We start from the raw sequence: 15,491 nt of genomic DNA, 5'->3' as shown, positions 1-15,491 counted from the left end.
GAGAGGGAATTAAGAGTCTAACCTGGGGGCGGGAGAAATGGCTCAGTGGTTGAGTCCTGGCTTCTTTTCCATAAATCGGGGTTCAATCCCAGCACCCACGTGGGTGCTCACAGTGTCTGTATCTCCAGTTCCAGGGGATTCCATGGCCTCCATGAACACCAGACATGCCTGTGGTGCACATAAGTACATGCAAACAAAACACTCATACACATAGAATAAAATAAATAAACCTTAGAGTTTATTTCTTAGAAAACTATCTGACCTGGGTGCCCTGAGTCTAGGTTATGCAATGTGAATGCCATCTGTCTGTAGCCGTTTCCATCATAGACAGTACAGAAGAGGCTGGAGGAGCAGGCAGACTGGCCCGTCGCTCTCTTTGTGTAGGGTCCTTTGTGGTTTCTTGTTTTCCCTGTCTTTTCCTCCTCCCTGTACTTGAATGATTCCTTCTCTAGCTGTTTCAATCCCAATAACTCACTGGGCATTGCATTTTGAATGGGGAGAAGTGGAGAAGTGTGGCCAAGGGCATTGTGGAACCTAGAGTGAGGGGCTGAATATAACTCTCAGCGCTCCACTGGGAGATGCAGCTGGGAGAGGCAGGCACCTCACTGACAAGGTTCACACTCTTTGTTGACTCTAGCTGTCCTCTGGAGTCCCAGGCTGGGTCAACAGCCCCCTAGTGATGATAGAGCATGGGATAGCCTCCCCACCCCCCAAGAAGTGGTTTCCAGTGTTTTCAATGCTTGTTAAAGGTGCCCAGTGGAAACCATCACACAGAAGGTCAGTGGATCCTAGCTGTGCAAGCAGCTTCTGACATGGAGGCTGGGGATGAGGGGTGAGAAGCCTTCCTTCAGGATAAGGCCCACGTTCTCTAGCCTGTTTATACTGAATGGGTGTAGATTTATTATTCACTTGCATGTGTGTGGGGTCTTGGCCTGCTGAACAATACAGACTATAGCCATTATGTGCATAATCACATTTAATCACAATGTTGTGAATTGTTAAAGTTGATAAAGATTACCTTACTAGGACTCTTGTTAAACGTTCCCTGTTGTTTTCTGTTAACCACCCCTGTGGGGTTTTGGAGGAATTGTTCTCTCTTTACTAGATAGAAAAGTTTTGAGTTGTTACTGTGAGCCTGGCACTGTGCTGTGGGTAGGGCAGCATACAGCAGGCTCTGCCTGCTGCCCTCAGTGGGTTTTATTGTCTAGCGGGGTGGGGCAGTGACACCACTAGCCATGTACCTTGTGGTCTTTCATAAGTTCATTCTTAGCAACTAAAATATTTCTTGAAGTTATTAGTAAATTGTTTTTTAATTGCATTTATAAATATGCACATAATCACTTATAAACAAATGTAGACCAAAGAAAATCCCTATGATACCATGTTGCAATCAATTTAAAATTAGTTGAAATACAGGTTAGGAATTTTCTGATTACTTCTCTAACATATAGGATGAATTATTCTTTGAGTCCTAGACAAAGCTGGGTGTAGCTCCCCATCCCTGAACAGAGAGTTAAAAATTCTAATTTGAAATGTCATCAAAATGTAAAGAAATGCTAGAGGCTGGAGTGATAACTCAGTGAGCGTTTGTGAGGAGCCAAGTTCACATCCCTGGTACCCATGTAAAAGCTGTGTGTGGCCACTAGCTTCTGTAACCCTGTGCTGTGGGATAGAGACAGGCAGATCCCAGGGCCTTGCTGGTCAGCCACTCTAGCCAAAATAAGGAGCTCTGAGCTCAGAGAGCAGCATCTTAAAAAATAAGGTGAGATGGGCGGTGGTGGCACACACCTTTAATCCCAGCACTCGGGAGGCGGAGGCAGGTGGATGTCTGTGAGTTCGAGGCCAGCCTGGTCAACAGAGTGAGTTCCAGAACAGACTCCAAAGCTGCACAGAGAAACCCTGTCTTGAAAAACTAAAATAAAAATAAATAAATAGATGAATAAGTAAATGAATGAATAAATAAACTAAAATAAATAGAATAAGGGGATTAAGAGGCTGAGGAAGGTATCCCCTCTGGAATCCACATAGGCCTACACCTATGTGGAGAGTGTGCACACAGTATGCAGATACCCCTATTCCTTTTTAATTCCTTACAGCCTCTCATTGCTCTGTCCCCACCTTTTGTGAATGTGGCACCTTAGTACCCATAGCTATTTCATCACATTTTCCTGAAATAGTGCCTGTAAGTTGCCAGTCACCCATGAGAGAAGGAGCAGAAGACTCGGGAGGAGGATCTCCATTAACCCTGTCTCCTGGCTCTCAGTGTTGCAGGGGGTGAGCTGTTTGACTTCTTGGCTGAGAAAGAATCCCTGACTGAAGAGGAAGCAACGGAATTTCTCAAGCAGATTCTCAGTGGTGTTTACTACCTACACTCGCTTCAGATCGCCCACTTTGACCTGAAGGTAACACACACTGTGAGTGGAAGCCGGTGAAGCCGGTGGAAGCCGGTGAAGCCAGTGGATACCTCTACCAGCTGTGGCCTTTGTGTCTTGTTGGCTAAGAGCAACTGAGGCTCCCGAGTAAAGATTTCCCCGACGTGGGTTTAACAGATGGAATTGTTTCTGTAAATCATTAGCATATGAGGTCTTCCTAGGGCGGGGGTGTCTAATCTCTGTTTTGTTGGGTAGAGGATTAAGATCAATGGTCACAGTCAGGAATCCCTGGGAAGGAGACAGAGGGGCTTCCTAACCCGGTGCTTCTGCAATGGCTGCTCTTGGACACTAGGCTATTTTCGGTTGGGTTGGCTGGTGACTGGCACAGTTTTCATCCTCCTATGGCTGGACATTTGGTGGACAGTGTGTTTTCTCTTGATGCAAGCCCGGGGTCTGACCCTCCCCTTCACTGTCAAGCCAACCCAACCCCAAAGTTTGCTGGTATAGCCAGTCTCTTACCCACTGGAGGCAGGGCTGTATGGGGGATGGGAAACGTGTGAGCTCCATTTCTAGCCATTATGGAGTCTTAATCTTTTGTGGGGGAAGGAAGACAGCATAGGGACAAAAGGAAGGGACTGATAGAGGGACTAGAGGTGACCGCAGGCTGGCGTAGGCCATTGAGCTAGATCAAGACTGCAGAAGACCGACGTGTCCTGTAGTTTTCCCTATAGCAGGACCATCAAGGCCATGTCTGTGTCCCCAGTGCCCAACATCTGCCTGATGTCTTGTTTCTGACCTGGGGAGCTGGTAGTGCCCATAAATAAGTGCCCCCGGGCAGCTATCAGGACCGGAGGGTAGATGACAGACAGACACAGGATCTGCTTCCGTGGGAAAGGGCTCCGAGTTCTGCTTTTTCTCCTCAAACTGTCAAGAAGGATGATGCCCTCGTCATCCTACCTTAATAACAGACATTTTAGATCTGCCTCCTGTTTCCTGCTTCCATGTCCTTACCATGGGTTTTCAGGCCTCAAATTCTTGTCTCAGACCTCCTGGAAACCCTGAGCCCCAAACCTGTTGGTCCCAGTTCTCTTCTCATCTACATCCTCTTGGGGTTTTGTCTATTTTTTTTAAGCATGAAGAAGGACCATTTGACACATTTGCTCCTCTTTCTCGCTCCCTTCCAGCCGGAAAACATAATGCTTCTGGATAGAAACGTGTCCAAGCCTCGAATCAAGATCATCGACTTCGGCCTGGCCCATAAAATCGACTTTGGAAATGAATTCAAAAATATATTTGGGACACCAGAGTTCGTGGGTAAATTTTCTTGGCCCTTAAGCCCACTTACATCTCATCCACATTCTGCTGGCAGAATCTCCCTGGCTTTGGGGTTGTTTCCTGTCCATGTTTCTGTTTGTCACGTGAGGGTAGACTCTGTTGGCTTGCAGCCCTCCCAAGCTAATGAGTCTTTATTTTCTCGTAGCTCCAGAGATTGTCAACTATGAGCCCCTTGGTCTCGAGGCAGACATGTGGTAAGGAGAATGTTCTTGGTGTTGGTGTCTTTCTGATCTCTTTGGCTGTTCTCCTAACCTGGCTTTGTTTTTGTTTCTGTGTACAGGAGCATCGGAGTAATAACCTACATTCTGTAAGTATCGAGTCTACAGCTCATGTATTCTTTTCTTGTCTCTGAGACCAGAAGTGTCAACCAGATAGATCATGTGGGCCCTTTCAGCTCGTGCATGTTCTCCTTTAAGCATCTTCATTCCAAACCTTTAAAAGGGGGTTTATTTTATGCTATTTGGGTTTATTCTTCCTCAATCAAAATGAATTGCCAGAGATTGTAGCATAATCATGGTGAGGAATTCTAGCTGTCTATCACCGAGAAAATAGGAAGAAGAGTTTTATTTTAAACTACATACTGGTTCAAATGACTGTGTGCAGGGGTGTGTTTGTGTGTGATGTAAATACCACATAGCATGTGTGTGTCTGTTGTACTTGTTAGTGTGAGTGTACACAGATCCAAATGATTGCTCTGCACGCCACTTTTTATTTTTTGAGATAGGGTTTCTTTATGAACCTTAAGCTCATTGATTTGGTTATAGTGGGTAGCCAGCGAGCTTAAGGGATCTACTTCTCTGTCACCCATTGCTAGGGGTACAGTCACATGCCACTGTGCCCTGCTTTCTTTGTGGATTCTGGAGGTCCAAATGCAGCAGGCACTTTAACAGCAGAGCCATCTCTCTAGCCCCAGATGAACCTTTAGCAGGACAGCTTTGCATCAAGTCGGTACTTTTGTTCGTAGCGATGTGTGGTTGACTCTGAAGTGACTAATCCCGCATCAGGCTCTACTCCTGTTTGGCGTTTCCCACAAGAGACTCAGAAGAAGCAGTGACTCCATATGAGTGGTCATTAATGTTCTCCTAATGCCCTGCTTTATTCTGAACAGCCTAAGTGGGGCCTCCCCATTTCTTGGAGACACCAAGCAAGAAACATTAGCGAACGTATCTGCTGTCAACTACGAATTTGAAGAGGAATTCTTCCGTAATACCAGTGCCCTTGCCAAAGATTTCATCAGGAGACTGCTGGTCAAGGATCCAAAGTGAGTGTCCCCTCTTCCTGTACGGCGGAGCCTCGTGTGGCTGGGACTGGAAACAGCAGGTGTTCTGTGTGTGGCCACCTTTTGTCAGACCATCACTGTTCTACCTGCTAAAGGAAGAAGGCCCCAGAAGGAAGTGCTGCAGAAGGCGCATTTAGTCTGCCTGCTTGCTGGCTCTGTCCCTGCACAGAGGACGAGTCAGTAGCTAAGCTGGTGACCTGCAGGGATGCTCTCGGGGTTTGTTTGTTTATAATGTGGACCCCAAACTGCATTTTCCAGAGTGTCTGCTTGGTGGACTGGGCCAGCATGGAGATAACCTTAGCCATGTCTCAATGTCATGAGAATTTTCTTCTTCTTCCTTTTTTCCCCAAAGGAAAAGGATGACAATCCAGGACAGTTTGCAGCACCCCTGGATTAAGGCGAGTTGCTTCATACGTTTGGGGTTCTCATCATTCCTCAGGGATTGGTGTGAGCACGTGTGGGTGGTGCTGGAGTGTGAACTGACTACTGGTCCCATAATTGTAAGACAGCGTGGTAGACAGCAGTGTGTCCCAGTGATTACAGAGGGAGAAAAATGATCTGTTCAGAGCAGGAAGAAGTCACATCGGTTGAGCAGACGTGTTTGGTGCAACCTATGGAATTACAGTACAAGCAGCATTTTAAAGCTTGCATTATTTTCTATCATATAGCTGTTTCAAATCTCAGGATCTTTTGAAAAATCTGAAGGTCTGTGGACACCACACCCTCCTTCCACACAGCAGTAGGGGAAGCTGTCCTTTCTTTGGACCCTTGACCCTGACACATGACACTTTTACATTGCTGACCTATTGGCACTTGGGCAAACAAAACTGAATTTGCTTCAGCCTGACATAAGAGGAACTGAAGTTGGCAAATGTGTAGCTTTCTGTCCTTGTGGCAGAGCGCATGGGAAAAGGTCTTTGTTCAGAAGGACAGGCTAGTTTGGATTAGTTTTAGAGTGGTGGACATTGGGCATGGTCATTGAGGCCTCTAGCAAGATGGTTCATTACAGCAGAGAGAATGTGGTGGGTGGAGACGCTGACCACAGGGTAGCCAGGCAGGATGGTGGGGTGAAGGGGCAGTGGTCCTGGTAGGTTCCTTCAAGGACTCACCTTCTTTCCAGTGGCCTCCACCACTGCAAAGTTTCTTTCCTGCCCAGGAGTTGCACAAGCTGGCCACTAAGCCGTTAGAATAAGAGGCATTGAGAACATTTAAGATCCAATCAATAATAAAGGTGTCTAGTAGTTGAAAACAAACCCATGGGCCTCATCAGTGGGGATTATGGAAGGCCTGGGCTCTAGCTCTCCCACTTGGGTAGAGCCTGTACCTACGTGTGTCTGCTGAGGAAGATGCAGTGAACTTGTCTGAGTGCCCATAGGATGGGCCAAATGTGCAGACCTCTAGGGTCCCTCCCAACTTGACATCACTTAGTAAGACTCAAGTTCAAACCTATCACAAAAGGCCTCTCCACGAATCTTGCCATTCCCAAACTGTCACTGTGGAAGACTGTCACTGAGTTTGGTTACAAGCTTACCTTCTGTTCTAGATGCCCTTTCTATGTCTTATACAAAATACTGAGTCATTAAGAGTTAGCTGGCAGAGCCTAGTTCTTCCCTAGATGGTTTTCTTTTTTGGGAGGGTCTCAAGTATGCCAGGCTAGCTTCAATTTTGGATACAGGCAAGGATGACCATGAATGTCTGACCCTTCTGCCTCCCCCTCCTGAGGGCTGAGACTGCAGGCATGAACCACCCTGCTTGGTTTATGAGGTGCCAGGGATCAAACCCAGAGCTTCTTGAATGCTAGGAAGTCTCTGCATCTGCTGAGCTGCATCCCAGCCTAGCTCCTGGATCTTGAATGCTGCTCTCCACTCTGTATGTTATTTTAGGATAGTGAGTATGTAAGCCTTTCAGAGTAGTGAGGGGTCTTAAAGCATTACCATTTAACCCATTTCTGTAATTAGCTCTCATTATTTTATTTTATCTTGAATTTTCATTTTAGCCTAAAGATACACAACAAGCTCTTAGTCGAAAAGCCTCAGCAGTAAACATGGAGAAATTCAAGAAGTTTGCAGCTCGGAAGAAATGGAAAGTAAGACTCTACGATGCGGAGGCATCAAACTCTGTTTTTTTCTGTCTGGTCAGGGCTTACTCTTCTCATCCTGGGATCGGTAACTGCCTTTATTTAACAAGAGGCTGGTCTGCAAACTTCTGTGCTCTTATTAGTGACTTTCAAAGACAAGCACAAACCATATTTCAGGGCTATTTAGCTTATCTTTGAAATGAAATTTTGCATGCTCTTTTTCTCAGATTATCCCCAAGGCAGATTTTGAAATCAGTACAATAAAGTTACAGTGAACGGTTTTCCAACTGTAACAAATCACATTCTAAATAAACCAGTTCTTCCTGGTGAGCAACAAGGCCTGAAGCTTGGATCAGAAACCCTCCCTCCTCCTCGTGGGCTTGCAGGGGGACCCAGGATGGGGTATAAGCCCAGGCATTATGGCCTCTCCTTCTCCCCTGTGGTGCCTTCCCTGTGACCTAGGTGGGATGCTGGTTCAGGCATCTTTGAAGCAATCAAAATTCCAGGATCAGAAGGTGATTGTGTGGCTTCCAGTGCCCAAGATTCGGTCAAATCTGGAGGGAGCAAGCCCCTGTCCTTCTCCCTGGCTGATCTAGTGCTGTACCTCAGTTTTATACCTACACTGCCAACAAGGCTTAGAGCTTATGTCTTGGTCTCTCTCCCCCTTCTTCCTCTTTTTCTCCCTCTCTCTTCTTCTTTCCTTCCCTCGTGTTTCTTCATTTCCCCATGGCTTCCTTCAGCCTTTGAGGATATGGAGGAGGTTGTACTGCAGACCAGTGCATCTGTCTCCCATCTGTACGTGCTAATAGTCACATGAATTCCTTTAGCTGACTTGGGCCCAGAGAGCTCAGAGCAAGGCCCTTGCATCCCATGCTGGACCCAGGAAGATCCCCCACAAGGGTTTTGTTGGGGTTTAGAAAACAAGGCACAGAGAGAGAGATGGGATATGAGGCACCCACTTCTGCAGGTCGCAGTGAATGCACAGAGTCTCTCTGTCTTGCTGTCTGAGCACATGACCTTTAGAATACTTCCTTAAGCAAATAGCCCAGCCTGCCATGGAGTGCCCACCCCTGGAGGCCTTTTGGCAGTGAACATGTTCTCAGTGCCTTCTTCCTAAGTTCTCTTTCCTCCGCCCCTTGACTTCTTATGTTTATTTTGTTTTTAGCAATCTGTTCGCTTGATATCACTGTGCCAAAGATTATCCCGGTCATTTTTGTCCAGAAGTAACATGAGCGTGGCCAGAAGCGATGATACTCTGGTAAGCAATCCTGTTTGCCTTGGCCAGCTTCTTTCACGACCGTGTTTGGATTGTTTACACTGTTCTGTTTGTTCATCAGTACAGAAAGCCCATGTCATGGAAATAGCAGACTCACACTTACTCCTGAGGTGGGCTGACTCTGTGTCCTGTCCTGCTCTCTTCTTTGATTTTCATTTAGTTGACTTGGCCTTGTCTTAGCTGCCATCCCTACTGTTTCCAATACTACTCCTCCCATAAACACTTGTGTACACGGACATACCACATACACAAAGCATGCATGTGTGTGTACACACATGTGCACACACACACACGCTCTCACACACACAGAAGAGGATAACTAGTGGAAGAAGAACGAGCTTACACTAATTCTCATGAATGAGCATAAAAACTCTGCCACCAATCAGAGACTATAGAGTCACGGTGACACAAAAAGACAGACAGCCTTCACTTCCTTCCCCCACCAACACCAAGGATAGCACAGTGCCTGTCTCGTGGTAGACCAGAAGGCCATATTCACTTTGTTTATTGACATTGTCTTGACTTTTTGCCCAAAGTCCTTGCGAATGGCACCACAATTTTCCCCATGTCTAAACTGAAACCCAATCACTGATGAGCTCTTCAGATACAGCCAGACATCTCTCACTTCAGTGGAACTTTCTCCGGCCACTCACACACTGGGGCTTTGTGCTCTGAAGTGAAGGGGACTCCAGGAAAGGCAACACAATGGTTCTGTGGGAACCACCATGGCCTGTAACCCAATAGTCGGTGTTTCCTGGACAGAGCTAGGAACTCCTAGGGCGATGATCACATGGCAGCAGACACCAGCTCTTCTTTTCTCCTGACGCTATGCTGTGCACTAGTGCTTCACCTTTAGTCTACAACTGTAGAGTGAGATGAGAAGGAATGTGTGGACACACGCACGACACTCACACGCACGCACACACACACACACACACACACACACACACACACACACACACACGTGAAGGAAAGCCAGAGAGAAGGAAGTTATGAAGGCGGGGAAGGAAGACCATTTTGGAAGGACTTGAGGGTATTAGTGGAGCCAGGGAAAAATGGGAATGTGGGTCTGACTGGGGGATGCTGTAGTGGGGATGACTGAAGATCATGAATCAGCGTTCTTAGCAGTCCTGCATCATGTGAAAGCTAGGGTAGGAGCCCTAGGAGAGATCTCACCTGCTCTGTCTTCTGCTTACTGTGGGGGGCTGTAGGTTGTCTTCTGCCGACTGGGGGGGGGGGGCTGTAGGCTGACTGTGGGGGGCTGTAGGCTGTCTTCTGCCGACTGTGGGGGGCTGTAGGCTGTCTTCTGCTTACTGTGGGGGCTGTAGGCTGTCTTCTGCCGACTGTGGGGGGCTGTAGGCTGTCTTCTGCCGACTGTGAGGGGCTGTAGGCTGTCTTCTGCTTACTGTGGGGGCTGTAGGCTGTCTTCTGCCGACTGTGAGGGGCTGTAGGCTGTCTTCTGCTTACTGTGGGGGCTGTAGGCTGTCTTCTGCTGATTGTGGGGGGCTGTAGGTTGTCTTCTGCCGACTGTGAGGGGCTGTAGGCTGTCTTCTGCTTACTGTGGGGGGCTGTAGGTTGTCTTCTGCCGACTGTGGGGGGCTGTAGGCTGACTGTGGGGGGCTGTAGGCTGTCTTCTGCTTACTGTGGGGGGCTGTAGGTTGTCTTCTGCCGACTGTGGGGGGCTGTAGGCTGTCTTCTGCCGACTGTGGGGGGCTGTAGGCTGTCTTCTGCCGACTGTGGGGGGCTGTAGGCTGTCTTCTGCTGATTGTGGGGGGCTGTAGGCTGACTGTGGGGGGCTGTAGGTTGTCTTCTGCTGATGACTGTGCAGGGCTGCAGGCTGTATGCATGCATGTGGGCACACACAAACACCACACATACAGATGCATACATACGCACACACACGTGCATGCACACACATGCACATGCTCACACATGCATTTTTATTGAGCATTTTATTAAGAGGATTTTACCTTCCTATATTTCAGACCTAGAGAAAGAAGACATTCAAATGACAAAAAGAAAAATAGAAGAGAGAGAGAAAGAGAGAGAGAGAGAGAGAGAGAGAGAGAGAGAGAGAGAGAGAGAGAGAGAGAGAGAGAGAAGAGCAAAAAAGAATTCTGTAACTGGAAAATTTAGCAAATGAGATTGTCTTCTTTAAAGAAACTATGGATTTCCTTGGTTCTATGGTTTTTCTCCTTCCTCATCTAGCAGGAGATACTGTCTCAGAGGAACCTCTCATAGTGTTTTCTGGTAACTCTGTTTTGACAGATTCCAAAGATAAACAGAGGGTCATCAGTCAGTACCCTTGTCCAAAGTCAGAGCCTTAGAAACAGTTCATTCTCGGTTACAATGCAGGTGCTGAGCAGTAACTGGTAATGGTTAGCAGCATGAAAGGGCAGAAGTTCACCTCCCAGCTCCCTTTGTGACCGTGCATTGGGGATTAAGTGGCGGACCCTTCTTCTTAGAATGCCCCTATGGCAAACAAACCAGGGTTCACTCGCTGTGTTGATGAGGATCCTGGCCAGTATGCGACTCTTTCCTCCTCATGTCTCTCAGGACGAGGAAGACTCCTTTGTGATGAAAGCCATCATCCATGCCATCAATGATGACAACGTCCCAGGCCTGCAGCACCTTCTGGGCTCGCTGTCCAGCTATGACGTTAACCAGCCCAACAAGGTCCGTCTCTCTTCTGCAGAGGTGCCAGAGGCTTGCATCACAGACTGTGCACCCAGAAGTCCAAGTTGGGAGGGACCCCGGTTGCTTCTCCAACTCCACCCTGCAAATGGAGCCTCCATTCTGTGGGGAAAATCTTTTCTGTCTAGAGTGATTTGAGTTGCAAATAAGGACATTTTGCATTGAGGGCCTTCTTTTACACCCTGTTCCTGCACCCTTGAATCCTGTCTCTTTTATAAATGGTAGCACCATCCTTGAGTGTACATCTGAAAAAGGAGGTGCTTTTGGTCCTTCCCTTCCTGTTCCTCGATTTGGGGCAGGGTGTGGACACAGCCGGCAGAGGATATTGGTGACTCCATGGGCTTTCCCCTTCCTACTCAACCTGAAAAACAGACAGTAGCTTCCTCTTCTCTTTCAGCATGGGACACCTCCGTTACTGATTGCTGCCGGCTGTGGGAATATCCAGATGCTTCAGTTACTCATCAAACGAGGCTCAAGGATTGATGTCCAGGATAAGGTCATAATTCTGTATTATTAAAAACAAATTCTTATCATGGGTTCCCCGCTGTCTTCCTAATCAGGGCAGTAAGTGGGAGAGCGTGTCTACTTTTGTGATTTCCTATATGGCGCTGCATAGAGAGCCTTGCCCAGGCTGACAAGTCCTGGGGAAAGGTGCTCACATTTCCCCCTTCAGGCTCTGCCCCTTTCTCGTGCCTTATGCTTTGCAGATCACATTTACTCAGCAGTGTTACCAGTCATACCTGGAAAAGTGTTTACTGTGTAGTTAGTGTAATCAGAAATTCATTAGCCTGTGTGTGCATCACGAATCTGGATATGGACACACATCCTGGTGTAAACAGCGTTGTAAAGGCAGACGTCATTCAGTGACAGCTGATGATCATGACCACGGAGCTCTCATCAGCTGCCATAAAAACTCTAGTTTGTCCCGGAGAGCCATGAGCTCCATCCCTGATCTGACCAAAGGCGGACTGAGAGTGTGTGTGGGAGGGGGCAATAAATTGCAGAATGTGTTTCTTCTCACTGTTTTCTAGATGCTGAAGCATAGCGACTGTTCCCATGGTGTTTCAGCTGTATCAGGTGTTAGGAGTAAGTCAGAGGTGATTAGGGTGCATTGGAGGATGTGCCGGTTCTGTGCAAGCTACATCATTTTGTAGAAGCGACTTGCACACCCATGAATTTTTTCTCTTGGTACCTGTGTGGAGGATTGGATTGGAATCAGTCCCCTGTGGATACCGAGGGTACCGTTAGGAGATCTAGCTAGAGGTTGGTATTGAAAAGGCTTCAAAAAAGAAAAAAGAAAGTTTTCTTTTTACTTTGAAAAGTTGCAAAGATAACACAGAGACCCTCTTTCAGCTTCCCACTGAGCCTCCCCTGCTGTTAATGTGGTACATGACCATGGTATAATTACCAACGCCTTGAAACTGAGAAGAGGCTCCGCTGGGATTTGTTACCCCACAAGAAGGGAAACCCTGCGATTCTAATGGGTGCACGGTCCAGGAGTTCTGGATGTGACTCTGCATTGCTTTCCCTGCAGGGAGGATCCAATGCCATCTACTGGGCCTCTCGGCATGGTCACGTGGATACTCTGAAATTTCTCAATGAGAACAAATGCCCTTTGGACGTTAAAGACAAGGTAAGACCGTGCATCTTAAGAGAAACAAGAGGAATTGGGCTGCATTGAGTGTTGGCCTGCTTGGTACACCAGAACCCAAAGATAAAGATTGAGGACTACATTCTCCAGCAGGGGATTTAAAGTTAAAGGCTCTTTTTTTTGTTGTTGTTCTTTTGACTGTGTCTTGGCTCAATATTTAAATCTGAGTTTCTACCTTAGATGCTTCTAACTATTGATAGGCTTTTGGGGAAACGAAGTATTTAGGGTTGTATGTTGGAGCAAAGTTCACCTCCTGTCAGCAAGGAAGGAGGGAGACAGAGACAAAGAGACAGAGACATCCTCAATGTCTCCTTTATTGTAACCTAACTTCCATTAGCCCCCACCTCCTAAAGTTCCATCACTCACAGCCTGGGGGACCACGAGTTTTGCACACGGCCTTCTATGAGTGACTAAGATCTGGACAGCAGCAAAGGAATCTATCACCACAGTTTCCTGCCAGTTGACAGTAATGTTTTCTGTAGTTAGGGTAGCGTGACCCTGGCAGGTGCAGACACAAGCAAAGCATCGTAAGTTATATTTGTTATTCACAGAAATATACCAGGAGCAAATGGCTGTGTTCTCTAAAATCTCGGAGAATGCAATAAATGAGTCTCTGAGCACAAATAAGGCAATGAAAGGAGAAAGTAGTTAATAATTTAATGAAAAAGCTACACATTTAAATAATTGCAGAATGATGAGCCTGACCTTAAAGGGGTTTGTGCGTGTGCACAAGAGTGGGGGAAGGGAGAGTCTTAGTTTCAAGTTGGGCCGCTGAAATTATCTGTCCATGAAGGAGGTAAAACATGGCGCTCACAGTAACGGGAACATAGTCTCACCGAGTTGTTTTTAGTGACGAGATGAACCAGATCTGAGTGTGCAGCCCTTGCTGCCTAGGGGCTGCCTGACCCCAGGTCCTGCCCTTCATCTCTGGGGAGCAAACGGAAGGCATGGTCTCTTGAGCGGTTCTGAGTTCTGGTCTTCTTTTGCAGTCTGGAGAGACAGCCCTTCATGTGGCAGCCCGATACGGACACGCGGATGTGGTGCAGCTTCTCTGCAGCTTCGGTTCTAACCCTGATTTCCAGGACAAGGTAGGTCAGTTTCCTGCCATCCACCGCAGAGCACAGGTTCTCAGACAGCACCCTGCACCCAGCTCCCGTCTAACTTCTTCATTCACCTGTTCTAATCCCCGGGACAGCCTGATATCAGTATCCTTGCTTTATAGGGACGGAAATCACACAGCAAGTTCCACAGCCTGCTCAAGCTGTCTGTGGTGGGACCAGGGATTGAACCCTGCCAAGTCTAGGTTTCAGAGAGTTCTGTTTGTAAGCACTTCTTTCTCACGGAACCTTGTAGACAGATGTGTTTGATAACGCTGATGGAAGTGCAAACCTTCCACCACCCCCACACATGCCCAGGCTTTGAGGCCAGTGCTTCCTGGACTAGTTACAGAGATGTCATCATGATAGCTACCTCACAGAATGCTCCCCTGAGCCATCCTGGAGTTAGGTACCTGGCAAAAATCAAAGCCCTGAAATTGCTGGGACTCCTGCTCAGAGGAGAGCTTTCCTGCTAGTTTCAGAGACAAATAAAGAAGAGCAGCTTTGCCAGAAGGTATTCTGAGTTCACCCACGCAAAGGTCTTGCTCTTCAGGGACCTCTAATATGCTGAGAAAGCCAAGTTCACTTAGCACTCCTGCCGAGGGGACAGACTGACCAGGGAGAGCCCTGGGTCTGCCTCTTTTTTTTTTTTAAATATTTATTTATTATGCATACAATATTCTGTCTGTGTGTATGTCTGCCGGCCAGAAGAGGGCACCAGACCTCATTACAGATGGTTGTGAACCACCATGTGGTTGCTGGGAATTGAACTCAGGACCTTTGGAAGAGCAGGCAATGCTCTTAACCACTGAGCCATCTCTCCAGCCCTTTTTAAAATATGTTTTATGGTTTATTTAACTTTATTTTATGTGCATTGGTGTGAAGGTGTCAGATCCCCTGCAACTGGATCTTCAGACAGTTGTGAGCTGCCACGTGGGTGCTGAGAATTGAACCCGGGTCCTCTGGAAGAGCAGTCAGTGCTCTTAACCACTGAGCCACCTCTCTAGTCCCTGTTTTCTGGGTCTGCCTCTTAACGGCAGCGGCTCCCACTGGTGTCGTTATCTCAGGTTAATTTTTTGCCCCATTGACTGCAGTCTCTGTCCTCCGTGGCCTTGATATTGCTGCCATCTGCATTTTCCTTCTCTGTACCCATGTCCTTGAGCAGGAAGAAGAAACTCCCCTACACTGCGCTGCCTGGCATGGCTATTACTCCGTGGCCAAAGCCCTCTGTGAAGTTGGCTGCAATGTGAATATCAAGAACCGGGAGGGAGAGACCCCGCTGCTGACAGCTTCTGCCAGGGGCTATCATGATATCGTGGAGTGTCTGGTTGGACATGGAGCTGACCTGAATGCCTCTGACAAGGTACTTTTTTGGGGGGAACTACGTGGCACTCACTGTGATCTGATGGGGTAGAGGGACCAAGACACTTGCCTACTTGAACTGTGATTTCGTTTCTTTGATTACAAAAATTTCTGGAATTTTCTAGAATCTTCTTTTTGGTATGTAACTAAACTTATGGCTTGAGCAAACCAGTTTGGCCACTGTTTCAATCTTTTTAACTTTGGTTAACTGTGGAACAGGGACCACATTGTCAAATTTTAGATACATGTTGAAATGGGTGTTTATTTTGTCACTTACTCTTTTGTAAAAAGGCAATAAATCACTATTATTTGTTTTACAATTTCACTTCTAGACCAGTTGGTCTCTTT

General features: G+C 47.2%; 1 protein-coding gene across 1 annotated transcript in view; it reads left to right on the top strand.

Moving 5' to 3' along the window:
* Dapk1 (death associated protein kinase 1) overlaps window positions 1-15,491 on the top strand; it is a 153,266-nt gene that overhangs the window by 106,875 nt on the left and 30,900 nt on the right. The window contains exons 4-16 of the mRNA XM_075969390.1: window positions 2,264-2,402; window positions 3,557-3,686; window positions 3,853-3,901; window positions 3,988-4,014; window positions 4,816-4,968; window positions 5,339-5,384; window positions 6,983-7,072; window positions 8,229-8,321; window positions 10,896-11,015; window positions 11,431-11,529; window positions 12,568-12,666; window positions 13,674-13,772; window positions 14,947-15,144. Of these exons, the coding sequence (XP_075825505.1) occupies window positions 2,264-2,402; window positions 3,557-3,686; window positions 3,853-3,901; window positions 3,988-4,014; window positions 4,816-4,968; window positions 5,339-5,384; window positions 6,983-7,072; window positions 8,229-8,321; window positions 10,896-11,015; window positions 11,431-11,529; window positions 12,568-12,666; window positions 13,674-13,772; window positions 14,947-15,144 (1,342 nt within the window). The remainder of the gene's footprint in view (window positions 1-2,263; window positions 2,403-3,556; window positions 3,687-3,852; window positions 3,902-3,987; window positions 4,015-4,815; window positions 4,969-5,338; window positions 5,385-6,982; window positions 7,073-8,228; window positions 8,322-10,895; window positions 11,016-11,430; window positions 11,530-12,567; window positions 12,667-13,673; window positions 13,773-14,946; window positions 15,145-15,491) is intronic.

This window comes from Microtus pennsylvanicus, chromosome 4 (assembly GCF_037038515.1).
Source record: "Microtus pennsylvanicus isolate mMicPen1 chromosome 4, mMicPen1.hap1, whole genome shotgun sequence".
Lineage (NCBI taxonomy): Eukaryota > Metazoa > Chordata > Mammalia > Rodentia > Cricetidae > Microtus > Microtus pennsylvanicus.
The sequence above is the reverse complement of the archived record's forward strand: the minus strand, read 5'-3'. Positions and strand labels throughout refer to the sequence as shown.